A 14348-nucleotide genomic window follows, 5' to 3' on the forward strand; every position below is an offset into this window, starting at 1 on the left:
CATCTATGGACCATTCGATCTGAAAGGGAGCCAAGACAGTCCCCTGTGGAACCCCAACGTCTCGATCACAAACCCCGACCTGCAAAAGGGCGCTTCAGAAACCAACTGAAGAAATCTTACTTAAGCATCTCATTTAGATCATTGCAGTTTGCTGTTTGATATATGTTGACAATTTGAAGAGGGGACTTTCTGAAATCTACCACCATTTCTTTGGTCTTGGGGGTGTTCAGTAGGAGGCTGTTCCTTCCTGTCCATTCCAGAGACACACCACAATAGCGGTGTCATCTGCGTATTTTTGGATGTGACAGGACCAAGAGCTGCACTTAAAGACATCTATGGGCAATTCAATCTGAAAGGGAGCCAAGACAATCCCCTGTGGAACCCCAGTGTCCCAATCACAAACCTCTAGCTGCAAAAGGGCACTTCAGAAACCAACGGGACAAATCTAAAATCTGTGTGAAGCCTTACCACTCACATGGCTGCTGAATGACCATGTCTGGCTATCAACGTTTTATCCAAAAACATGGATTCCTGTTGTTGCTCAGAATATTAGCATTAAAGCAACAGGTCCACATTCTTTTTATGTATTTGGCTCGAACCATTCAGCTGGAGCAAACTTTCTTATATCTGTCATGTTTAACGGTTTCCTTCCAGTGTATTAGTGCTTCGTAATCTATGTGATGTTTTATTACGTTGGTCGTTTGTCCAGGACAACAGATGGAAATTAGCTTCTTTGCTACATCTGGTGCATGCATCTTGTTTTTTTGCAACTAATGCCAACACACACAATCCTGTAACTAACTAACTAAATAAATACAATTACAAAAATAGGTGACAGGATCAAGGGTTGCACTTGAAGTCCACTATGTACAATGTGGTCTGAAAGGGAGCCAAGACAGCTCCATGTGGAACCCCAGTGTCCAAATCACAAATCCTTTTTTGGCTCGTGACCTCATTTTAACATCACACATTTCTGGTGACCCCAGACATTCAAAACAGAGACTTTTTTTTTTGTTTGTTTTTGCTAAAATTAGTTTGTTTTTGATCATGTAATAGTTTTCTATACTATGTTGCAAATTAATGTTAAGTTTATGACATTTAGTCTATATAATGTATATTATTATGGACGGAGGCAGTAAAGCCAGGTGTAGATTACTGCACAAAGTGAGAATTTTATTTTCCTTGGTCAAGATATGTACAGTCATTTCAGCTTGGATTTACAAGGCTGACAATTAATACTGAACAAACAAGAACTCAAACTATGAATTATGAAAGAGCTGCAGCATCTGAAACCGACCACAATGAACATTTGAAAGATAAACAGAACCACAGTGCTTCAGTTTCAGCTTCACAGTTTGTCATGTCTTTTATGGATTGGGATTGTCTCTTTCAACTCACCATATATTTTTTATTAGTAAGTTTTAATTTTTATCAATTACTAGAAATTTCAGGCGACCCCATTTGAATTCCAGGTGACCCCACGTGAGGTCCCAGCCCCAAGGTTGAAAAACACTGCCCTAGGTGCAAAAGGGCACTTCAGAAACCAATGGGACAAATCTACAACCTGTGTGAAGCCTTAAGTATTCACATGGCTGCTGAATGACCGTATCTGACTTTTATTGTTTTATCCAAAAACATGGATTCCTGTTCTTGCTCAGAATATTAACATTAAAGAGACCTGATTTATGTCCTCACAGTTTAGGAAATACACACACATACACACACACACATTCCTCGGCGGCATAAGACAGCCCATCCTCAGACAGCATTCCTTGGCATGGACTCTGCCAACACATGAAGGGCGCTTTGTTAAAGAAGAAGCCTCTCTCTCTCTCTCTCTCTCTCTCTCTCTCTCATGTGAATACACACTGAAAATCGCCAACTCTACTCTTTCATCTACTGAGCTCCGCAGCCGAAAGCAGGATCTGTGTAAGAATGGTAACGAGGCATGAGAGTATGAGTAAGACATAGAAGTTGGTAAAAAAAAAAAAAAAATGAAAGAGGCAGAGATAAAGGGTGTATGAATCATAACAGTGTGTGTGGGCGTCTGTGGGTTACTCTACATCTCACTCTTTATTGTGTTTTGCTTCTCGTTCTCTGCTGATAAGACCCAACTGGAACATGTAACGCTTTCCTTCTTTCTTCCGTTCGTCTCCTCTGTTATGTCAACCCTCCGTTATCTCGCCCCTTCGATGGACACGGACTCTGGAGGAAACCACCGTCACACTCATTTGGACTTGAAAACGTTTGATTCGGCTTTAACCTTCTCATCCACCTCCGTCTTCTTCCGCTGCCAGTTTTAGCATGAATTTAATCTTTTCACACGTTGGAGGGAAATTTAATAACATTTAGCTGATTTAGGCAGAGCTGATCAAACCACAGCGAAAATTAACAATAAACACAGCTAGGAAAATAATTTTTTCTTTATTTTCTTGATCTCTGTTTTCATTGTTAGTTTGTTACTCTTCAGGTACAGTTACATATCTTTTCCTACCTTAATAAAATATGAAGAGTCCAAGTGTTTACAGAGATGATCATTATCTACAGTGGGGCAAAAAAGTATTTAGTCAGCCACTGATTTTGCAAGTTCTCCTACTTGGAAAGATGAGAGGTCTGTAATTTTCATCAGAGGTACACTTCAACTATGAGAGACAAAATGAGAAAAAAATCCAGGAAATCACATTGTAGGATTTTTATAGAATTTATTTGTAAATTATGGTGGAAAATAAGTATTTGGTCAATAACAAAAGTTCAACTCAATACTTTGTAACATAACCTTTGTTGGCAATGACAGAGGTCAAACGTTTCCTGTAAGTCTTCAGCAGGTTTGCACACACTTTAGCTGGTATTTTGGCCCATTCCTCCATGCAGATCTCCTCTAGAGCAGTGATGTTTTGGGGCTGTCGCTGGGCAACACGGACTTTCAACTCCCTCCACAAATTTTCTATGGGGTTGAGGTCTGGAGACTGGCTAGGCCACTCCAGGACCTTGAAATGCTTTTTACGGAGCCACTCCTTCGTTGCCCGAGCGGTGTGTTTGGGATCATTGTCATGCTGGAAGACCCAGCCACGTTCCATCTTCAATGCCCTCACTGATGGAAGGAAGTTTTGGCTTAAAATCTCACCATACATAGCCCCATTCATTCTTCCTTTAACACGGATCAGTCGTCCTGTCCCCTTTGCAGAAAAACAGCCTAAAGCATGAGGTTTCCACCCCCATGCTTCACAGTAGGTATGGTGTTCTTGGGATGCAACTCAGCATTCTTCTTCCTCCAAACACGAGTTGAGTTTTTACCAAAAAGTTCTATTCTGGTTTCATCTGATCACATGATATTCTCCCAGTCCTCTTCTGGATCATCCATATGCTCCCTGGCAAACTTCAGACGGGACTGGACATGTACTGGCTTAAGCAGGGGGACACGCCTGGCGCTGCAGGATTTGAGTCCCTCTTGGCGTAGTGTGTTACTGATGGTAGCCTTTGTTACTTTGGTCCCAGCTCTCTGCAGGTCATTCATCAGGTCCCTCCATGTAGTTCTGGGATTTTTGCTCACCGTTCTCATGATCATTTTGACCCCACGGGATGAGATCTTGCGTGGGGCCCCAGATTGAGGGAGATTATCAATGGTCTTGTATGTCTTCCATTTTCTTACAATTGCTCCCACAGTTGATTTCTTCACACCAACCTGCTTGGCTGTTGTAGATTCACTCTTCCCAGCCTGGTGCAGGTCTACAGTTTTCTTCCTGGTGTCCTTTGACAGCTCTTTGGTCTTGGCCATGGTTGAGTTTGGAGTCTGACTGTTTGAGGCTGTGGACAGGTGTCATTTATACAGAGAACCAGTTCAAACAGGTGCCATTAATACAGGTAACGAGTGGAGGACAGAAGAGCTTCTTAAAGAAGAAGTTACAGGTCTGTGAGAGACACAAATCTTGCTTGTTTGTGAGTGACCAAATACTTATTTTCCACCGTGATTTACAAATAAATTCTTCAGAAATTCTACAATGTGATTTCCTGGATTTTTTTTTTTTTTCATTTTTTTCATTTTGTCTCTCATAGCTGAAGTGTACCTCTGATGAAAATTACAGACCTCTCTCATCTTTCTAAGTAGGAGAACTTGCAAAATCAGTGGCTGACTAAATACTTTTTTGCCCCACTGTATTTTCTTTTTAATGCTTAAAGTGGTACTGTTTAGTATTGGTAGTCCAAACCAGAACCCACTTAGGACCAAAACCACCAACAAATCAACCCTATGTATCCACAGACTGTATCAGTCACTGAATAAAGTATAAAGCTCATTGTTTATACACATCTGTATTATAGTATCATCAAGTTTTCCTCTTCGAAATAAAACTCAGATGCTTATTTTGACAGTCACTCCAAATATCACTGTCTTATAATTTTTATGTGCTATGTCAGCTGATAGTTTACATTATAGCTCTGTTAGCTTAGCTCTGTTTTTAGACTGAAAACAGCCCCAGTACAACCACAAATCACCTCTGTTTTCTGTTCGGTTTGTGTTGTCAATAGCTGAACTAAAGATCTGTTTGAATCCAACAAACAAGGTCAGAACTGTCACAGTTTAGTCTGAACTGTGGATCAACAAATGGCAGCTTAGCAAAGATAATAACTTTATACCTTCATAAGCCTCCATATGACGCTCACCCATGTAGAAGAAACTCTGCTATTTTAACATTGAACTCCATTCTTTACATTTAGAGTCGTCTGCAGTGGAGAAAGCAACAGTGATTCTGGATTTTTAACCCTGTAAAGCCTGAACCATTAAATCATTGACACAAAATTCCAGTTCTTTGAAACTGGAGCCTTTATTGGTCCTTCTGAACAACCAAAAAAACATTTTTTTCAAATATCAATTTCCATGTATGAGTTTGAGTCTAAATGCTCAAATATTATTATTTGTGAACAAACAAAAACATAATATAACACAAACATGTCTAACAAATTGGTAATTCCTTTTCAAAATTGTCAAAGTTATGCCTCCTTCCTCATTAACACTTTCAGTGCCATGGGCCGATTAAATCGGCTTTACGAAAACAACCTGTAAAGTGCCACGGGCCGATCAGATCGGCTTTGGAGAACACGCCATATTTGTGTACAAACAAACCATCCACCCCCATTTCTTTCTCACATTTCGATGACGTTCTTTCTGTGTCCCCCTTTTGAGACCAAGCAGACGGGAATTTGAGGTCACGCAACCGAATAATATTTTTATATCTTTTTAATGTTTCTTATTCTCCGGTGTTTCACCAGAGGGAGCCCTCCATGCCGAGGGGCGGCTGTGGACTCCGGGGGCTGTGGCGCCTTCTCTCACTGGGGTCCGCTCCTTTCTGGTGGGTGGGGGTCCCAGTTGGCCCTCTCCCACTAGTTGGGACCCGGGGCTGTGTTGCTGGTGCCTGGTCGCCGGGGTCGGCGGCTGCATCCTGGTGCGGATGGCTCCCTGAGACAGCGCCTCCTAAATTGATGTTTTACTTTTACTTGTACATTTTTGTTCTGGTCTACCCGTGCTCAGTCAGTCTTCTTAAGTATGTGTGAGCTTGTGGGTTTGCATGTATATGTGTGTGTGTGTGTGTGTGTGCGGGTGAGTGGGTGGGTGTGGGTGGGGGGCGGTACTGATTTTTAAACTGATATGTAAAGCACTTTGTGCTACAGTTTTTAATGTATGAAAAGTGCTATATAAATAAAGATTATTATTATTATTATTATTATTATTATTATTATTATTATTATTATTATTATTATAAATATGCAAATTACGATCAATAATGAATCGGCTGCGTCCGGTGCGTTTTGGATCTAATCAGCAATCGGTCGGATGTTACCGAGCGGTTTCCTGCAGGATTCTTCAAATATTATAAAAACGACGCGAAATACTGAAAAACAGCCAAATTCTGTGGCACTTTTAAGGCTTATTAGCCCCTTAACTGTCAGGCACTTAAAGAGTTAATGACAGTCTTGTAGTGCCACTGGAAAGGCCTCTGGTGAATGAATTCCTCCCCCTGGTGGATTATCCGTGTGTTGTGTATATCTAATTGTGTACATCAGGTTTTTCTAGGAAAGAAAGGAAAAAAAAAAATTATATATATATATATATATATATATATATATATATCACACTGATTGTGTAGAGGGCTTCCAAACTCATGTATCAAATATGGTATGTTATAGGTTTAAGGGAGACTGACACTGACTCACTACTCCCTCTAGTGGTCACATAAATCCCCTAGCCCACTGCTGGACATAACTTCTGTTCATATCTCTATAATCCACTACATTGGCATGTTTGGCTGAACTTCACATTTCTTTATCATAAACAGTCTGATGTTTGAAAATGGAAATAGTGCATTTCGACCTTTTTAATTAAACGGATCAAACATTCACAGATTGGAGTACATCCTTCTGTTTTGCCTTTTTGTCACTCATACATAAGTTGAATGTGAACAGGTACTAATAATCTCTCATTCTCACACTGAAATGCTGTTATGTTCTTCATTGTAACTAAACTCTGTTATTAACTTGGTCGTTTTTGCAGTAGAATAGTTCGATGAACACAGAATGCAGCTCCCATCTCCTGTAGATTTTGCAGTGATATTTCATCTTGCAGAAGAGAAACATGATTTGTTTCCTTACAAAACACTGTCTTCTATTATTACTCTTATCCTTGTAATGCAAAGCCTTCAAAGTTGTCCCATGTTTACGTTATTTTTTGCTTTTTGTCAAACTCTTTCATATTGATTAGAGCCCTTCAACCACTGAACCATCCAACAATCTGTAAGTCTCTAAACACAAAACGATCTATTCTCTACACAGCGCTTTAGTTTTTCCACCTCCTTTTACTCCGTCGTGACAAACATGAGCAGAAAAATAGATTTATTCCAAACACAAACACCATGTGTCTTGGTTTCTTTAATTCTGATTGAACTGTGTTTCCAGTGATCAGCATCTGTGTTAATTTAACTGTTTGATTACTTCGTTTTAGTTTTCAGCTCATGAAATGTCAGAAAAATGGTCAACAGTGTTTACCAAAGTCCTCAAATTATTTCACAATCCAAAGATACTCAGTTATAGAGAAGAAAAGACACATTATTGTTTTAAGAAATGAAAAAATGGAAATTAATTTAATATTCAACAGCTAATCAGTTACCCGTAGTAAAACTGTCTAAACTGAAACAGTGCAGTATCTTCTAGAACAGGGATTTCAAAAACATGTGGGATGAATTTGCAAAGTGCAAAAAGTACACTGACAAATTATAACAGTCAAGAATGTCAAACTCATTTTAGTTCAGGTTTCACATACAGGCCAATATGATCTCAAGTAAAACAATAACATGATATAAATAATGACTCTAAATTTTCTTCTTGGTTTAATGTGAAAAATATATTAACACATCATGCTTATAAATAATGACAACTCCAAATTTTTCTCTTTGGTTTAATGCAAAAAAAACCCAAAAAACATTAAATTGTGAAAATACGTACATTAACAAACTATCCTTTAACAATAAAAATATGAATAACCTGAACAAATATGAACAACATGAAAGCTCTAAAGAAAATTAAGTACAATTTTAACAATATTCTAACAAAGAGGGGCCAGGGTGTCAGTAGGTAAAATCCGACATTGATATAAATCCGTCACTGAGACAACATTCAGAGTGCAGAATTTGGACCACAGCACTTAATACACTGAACTGAGAAATAACATAGCGCACTGCTGCATCTAACATATAGCTCCGCCCACCTTCTCCAGCCTCACTGACTGCACAGAGCAAAGAACACAATAAAACAACATGTAGAGCATTTACAACAATTCCTATTCTATACTATATACTATCACTAATTTGTCATCTTTTCCATCAGTTACCACAGTACTGTGGTAGCAAAATGCACAAAAGAATAAACTGAAGTATACGCCATATTACACCACAGTACTGTGGCAACAAGACGATAATCCAGTGGTTCCAACCTTTGTTGGCTCATGACCCCATTTTAACATCACAAATTTCTGGTGACCCCAGACATTCAAAATGGAGATTTTTTGTTGGCTAAAATTAATTTGTTTTTGATCATGTAATAGTTTACTATAATATGTTGCAAATAAATGTTAATTTTAGATGACATTTAGTCTATATAATGCATATTATTATGGATGGAGGCAGAAAAGCCAGGTGTAGATTACTGCACAAAGGGAGAATTTTTTTTTCCTTGGTCAGGATATGTACAGTCAGTCCAGCTTGGATTTACAAGGCTGACAATTAATACTGAACAAACAAGAACTCAAACTATGAATTATGAAAGAGCTGCAGCATCTGAAACTGACCACAATGAACATCTGAAAGATAAACAGAACCACAGTGCTTCAGTTTCAGCTTCAGTTTGTCATGTCTTTTATGGATTGGGATTGTCTCTGTCAACTCACCATATATTTTTTTATTAGTAAGATGTTTATTTTTTGTTTTGTTTTGTGTTTTTTTAATCAATTACTAGAAATTTCAGGCGACCCCATTTGAATTCCAGGTTACCCCATGTGGGGTCTCGACCCCAAGGTTGAAAAACACTGGGCAAATGAGTTCATGGAACACTATCTATGGTTGGCTCTAGTACAAATGCTAACATTTGATTGGCTCCGTGGAAATAGACAAACTGATATTTCGTGTCACAGTACTGAGGCAGTGGACATTGCCTTTTTTAAATTCCTCACCATTTGGGCATGTTAGAGGTTTTTTTTTTGTATTTTCTCAGATGTGAAGGTTAGTTATTGCTTTGAAAAATATGTACATTCTTCAGGTCAGTATCTGCCAACACTGATCTGGAAGACGATCCAGAACTGATGTTATTTTCATTTCGTGTCTAAATCTGCCATATTTTATTTCCATTCCCGAGCTCCGTCTTGAACGTGGTAACATTAGATTTTATCTTTTTTCATATCAGACCTGTTGATATTGGATCTGACAGTGAAATCACAGTCTCTTTACTACAAGAAACATGGAAATACCTGCTGTGAGAACCATTGAATGTCTTCATAATACAGTGGATTCATTCATCTGGATGGTTATGACCTAAGGTGTTGAGAATCTGCAGTTTCTGATCATCTAGTGTTTTTAATCTCATGAGGTATTTTCTTTGTGTTGCGTGTCTATGTTCATATCTTTTCCTTTTGTTGTATAAATATATTATCATCTCTTTGATGTTCTTCTTATGGTCTGGTTGCTGCATATTTATGTGATTGCTCCTTAATTTGTGCTGGAATCCTGTTAGAACTTGTACCCGTTTTGTCCTTGATCTTGTATTCAGACATTTTTAGCGTGGGAAAGTTGTTTGTACTGTCTTTATTTATTACCGGAACAATGCTTTTATACCACGTTCTTGGCCGACTCGCAGAATTTAATCACATGGTTAAATATAGGATACGATAAATAGTATGTTGTTGCGTTTGTGCTAATGCAGCTGTATGTAGCAGTAATGTCCAAAACAGAGTTCCCCCGGGGGTCTGCCATGAGAAGAGGTTTTTACTTCAATGTGAGACAATATGGAACGTGTTAACAAAACTGAGGTAGACATTTTTAAATTAAATCACCAAATGAATGAATATCATAGATATTGATTCTTATTCCTGTTAAATAAGAACTCACATTGTGTCTGTTGGCTTTCAAAATGAACAAAATGAGTACAATGAGCAGTTGATCAATATTAAAGCAAAATAATCTGATGGTAGAACACAATGTCTTGCATTTTATATTCATTTTTTTCTCTGAAATAACACAAAAATTGTTCATTTATAAGGTTAAGATCTGATTTCTGAGATGGACTAAGACTTGGGTGTTTTAAGATCCTAACAACTCCTCTATTACACAAAAAAATATATATATATAATATAAAAAGGAAGCTACAGTTTCACATGATTAGGTACTTTCACGCCTCTATTTAACCCTTTCATGCACACTGGTCACTACAGTGGACAGCTGTTCAAAAGTGTTCTCTTGTACATTCATGGATTTTGTTGTTTTAGTTCCATATCAGCCAATACAGTGGACGCTTATGCATCATCCCATAAAGTACAATTCATACCATTACTGTAACTTTGCTGGTCTAGATAAACCTGATCTGCAGTAAGATGTTTGAGAGTAAAAAAACTGCTAATTGTTATTAGACTGTAATTAACAGGTTTTTTTTGTATATTATCTCCATGCAGGTATGTTAAAATGTGAGAAAACATCAAATTAGCAGCATTAAAAATGTTTTTATTTCATAGTTTTCACACAGTATATCAGTAAATACATGTTTCTTTGGTTCTAAAACTAAATGCATGGTGTCCAGCTGAGTGCACATTTTTGTAACTTCATAAAAATAGGCTAACAAAAATCAATAGAATTATTATTTTTATGCCTAAAGAGGGATAAAAACACTCAGAAAAAAAATCGTGATTAATGTTCCCATAATTCATGCATCAAAGGGTTAATGTGTATTTTCAACAAGAGCTGGCTATAGATATATTATCCAGTGTGCAATGTTTGTTGTCATTGTCAATTTGTCAGTGTACTTTTCTTATCTTCTTCTTCTTCTTCTTCTTCTTCTTCTTCTTCTTCTTCTTCTTCTTCTTCTTCTTCTTCTTCTTCTTCTTCTTCTTCTTCTTCTTCTTCTTCTTCTTATTATTATTATTATTATTATTATTATTATTATTATTATTATTATTATTATTATTATTACCTCCAAAGTTGTAGGTGGAGGTTATGTTTTCATTGGGGTTTGTTTGTCTGTTAGCAAGATAACTCAAAAAATTACAGACAGATTTTGATGAAATTTTCAGGAAATGTTAATACTGGTACAAGGAACAGTTATTATTACTTGCATACTTATACTGTGTATTACTTGTATATTGTTGTTACAACTACTATTACTATTATCACTTTTTTTTATTTTTTGTCCTGTGATTATTAAACAATATATACATATTGTGCATATTATATTATAACATAATTACATATTTAATATTATTACTACTTTATTTTTTATTTCTTATACTAGTACTTTCTAATGTCCAATTCCCTGTTTTTATAGTTAATCTATTTTCTTTTCTAATTTATTCCAATCTAATAATATTATGTTATTCTGTCAGTCTTACCTCAGAAAAAGTGTCACTCCTACTGCTACTGATCCACATGAACCATTTCCTAATATTCACCACTGTCAAAGTCTTGCATTGAAGCTTAAATTTGCATTTTATTTTGAGGATTTTATGAAGATTTGTATAAAATTTGAAAACGTGAATTAAACCTGACTGTGATCTGCTTGAGCTCATTTATTCCCTTAAAAAATCTAAATATTCTGTCTATTGTAGTCGATAAAGCGCGTCATATTTGTCGTTAGTATTATTAATTAGATCCTGTTGGTAAGTTCTGATCATAAATTGTCTGTGGTGAATCTGTTCTGCTTCTCTGCCTCAGTTGTCAAGTTTCCAAAGTCATGTTTGTGTGTTTTTGTTTGTATCCAGCGTCCCATCAGCCCTGCCGATCGGTCGAGTTCATGTGCAGCAGTGGGATGTGCATCAACGCAGGCTGGAGGTGCGACGGCGAGTACGACTGCGACGACCAGTCGGACGAGAAGAACTGCAGTGAGTGTCTGTTTTTGCGTAACGTTCACCGCTTTAACCCACGCTTCCCGTGTTCAATCTGTATCTCTGTGTTTTTCCCGTGCAGCCACGTCCATGTGCACGGCCGACCAGTTCCGCTGCGGGACTGGACGCTGCGTGCGGTTGTCATGGCGATGTGATGGCGAGGATGACTGCTCAGACCACAGCGATGAAGAAGGCTGCGAGAAAACTGGTACGACTGGGTGTGTGTGTGTGTGTGTGTGTGTGCGGGGTTGTACGTTGTCATCTTCTTACAACCTAAATATAAGAGCGGCTTCAGTGGTTGCCATGACAACGGCCTATAACAGGCCTTCTTCATCCTTTGTTGGGGGGGAATCATAGTTCTTTATATAAACTGTTGAGCAGTTTCACAAACAGGAGCACAGAAAGTTTTTCCTCTGAGCACAAAATATTTTCTGCTGATTTACAACATTATGTTTACTTGAACATACTCTGAATCTGTCAGTTCAGCTGTTTTACACGAATCAAATCCCTTTTTATACACAATACTTCATCTCCAGGGTTTCTCCTTCTATTAAATGTCAGTCAGGAGCTTGAAGATGCTATTGGAGCACAATGATGCTACGTAAGTTGTAATAAATATTTAAATATGAGTAAACTGTGGGGTCAGTCCATCTCAGATCACCCGATAAAATGGCATCTTTAAACCCCACCTCCTCCAATTTTGCTGAAATTTGGTGAATGGGTAATTCGTAGCCAGAACAGCCAAATTTTCAAATTTTCAAATTTTTACTTTATCGGACCAACGGTTTTCGAGATATGGCAATTTATTTTCTTTTTTTTCCCCCCTTTTTTTCACTTTTTTTTAATAATTTAATTTTTTCATTTGGAAAGATACTTTACAACAAACACAGCTAAGCACATTTGTATACCATGTCTGAAAAACCAATAATGGTAAAGCATGAAATTTAACATACACAAGTTCTGTTTAAGTTCTCTGTTTAACAACAAAACGAAGACAAGTGTTCTTATAAAGTAAGTCTTCCCTTTTTCACTTTTTTTAATATGTTGTGGTTGACACATTTTTCATAACAGTATCAAAGAGGTCAGGCGTGTCCCACAGTGTCAATTTCAAGGTCAAAATACAAATCAAAAGGTTATTTAACTCAAAAGTACCCCAATGTATAAAATAATGCTGGATTTACATTCCTTATGGTCTCCCCTTTTCAGAAATATCTTGCTTTTTAAAATTAGAGCAGTGTTTGCTGGAATTAGTAATCAACCAGTAATGAATCGAACAAAAATAAGAAAAAAATATAGAAGGAAAAAAAAAAAAGAATAAATTAATCGACAAAATTAGTAAAAATGACCTAAATAATCAAGAAAAGGAAAAAAAAAAAGCACCAAAATAAACAATATAATTATGAAATGAATAAAATAAGAATTCAGAAATTTAGAGGTAGAAGATTTAAAATCATAGTCATGGTTAAAAATAAACAAAAACAAAATTAATGTTGAGAGAAATGAAGTAAAAACCATCTCTGAGGCATGTTGGAAGCAAATATAACAATTTAAACCAAACAAACCAATATTTATCCCTCTAAAAACTTCAAACCTTTTGTATCCCAGACCCCTGTTAGAAAACGAACACCTAAATTCAATGTGTCCCAATACTTTTGTCCATATAGTGAATAATTCAACAGTAAAACATGTTTGCAGCAGATGCAGATGCATTTACAGCAGTGTGAGTTGTGTTTAGTTTGTGTAGAGTTCTGACAGTTTGTGAAGTGAAGGGCAAAGCTGGAGATGACAAGTGGTTCTCAGTTACCATCTGTGAGTGGGACAGAGAGGAGGAGGAGGGGGAGGAGGGGGAGGCTGTCGGAGCAGCAGAGTACATTTTGATAAATTGGGAAAGCTGACAGGAACACTTAACGCTGATTGAACATTTGCTAATATGTCTAATAGACTCAGATATTTAACGGTGTGTAGAAGTGGTCTGAGTGAAGCCTGTGTCCCTGCAGAGAGTCCACCATGTGCTCCGGACCAGTTCCAATGTGGAAACGGACGCTGTATCGGTCAGAGGAAGGTGTGCAACGAGGTCAACGACTGCGGCGACGGGACCGACGAACAACCGCACCACGACTGCCGTGAGTTCACAAACCTCCATCTGGACTGAAACCAGGACCAGGACTCTGTGTTCAGGCCTGACAGTTTTCAGATGTACTCACCTCCCATTAGACTGGAATATCATCTTTTTTTTTTTGCAGTTTTCAGTTATGTTAAGACACAAAACATAAAAAACTAAGGCTCAGATGTGTGTGACAACTAATTAATTAACTAGCCAGTCCTTACTTAACCCTTTCATGTATAAATTATGAGAACCTTAAGCAAGATTTTTTTTTTTTTCTTTCCGGGGTGTTTTTATTCCTCTTTAGGCATGAAAAAAAAAAAAAACAATGTGATGGATTGTTTTTATAAACCTCTTTTTCATGGAGTTACAAAAATGTTCACTCAGCTGGACCCCATACGTTTAATTTTAGAGGCAAAGAAACATGTATTTACTGATATACTACGTGAAAACTATGAAATAAAAACATTTTTAATGCTGCTAATCTGATGTTTTCTCACATTTGAACATACCTGCATGGAGATAATATGCAAAAAACAAACAACTTTTTGTTTAAAAAAAACAAAACAAAACTGTTTATTACAGGCTAGTAACAATTAGGAATTTTTTACACTCAAA

At 37.2% G+C, this 14348-nt stretch overlaps 1 protein-coding gene across 2 annotated transcripts in view; it reads left to right on the forward strand.

The window, feature by feature from the left end:
• lrp4 (low density lipoprotein receptor-related protein 4) overlaps window positions 1–14348 on the forward strand; it is a 274143-nt gene that overhangs the window by 185699 nt on the left and 74096 nt on the right. For both annotated transcript variants that reach the window (XM_030130798.1, XM_030130799.1), the window contains exons 7-9: window positions 11504–11623; window positions 11709–11834; window positions 13624–13749. In XM_030130798.1, the coding sequence (XP_029986658.1) occupies window positions 11504–11623; window positions 11709–11834; window positions 13624–13749 (372 nt within the window). The remainder of the gene's footprint in view (window positions 1–11503; window positions 11624–11708; window positions 11835–13623; window positions 13750–14348) is intronic.

The sequence above is a fragment of the Sphaeramia orbicularis genome, chromosome 3 (assembly GCF_902148855.1).
Source record: "Sphaeramia orbicularis chromosome 3, fSphaOr1.1, whole genome shotgun sequence".
NCBI lineage: Eukaryota > Metazoa > Chordata > Actinopteri > Kurtiformes > Apogonidae > Sphaeramia > Sphaeramia orbicularis.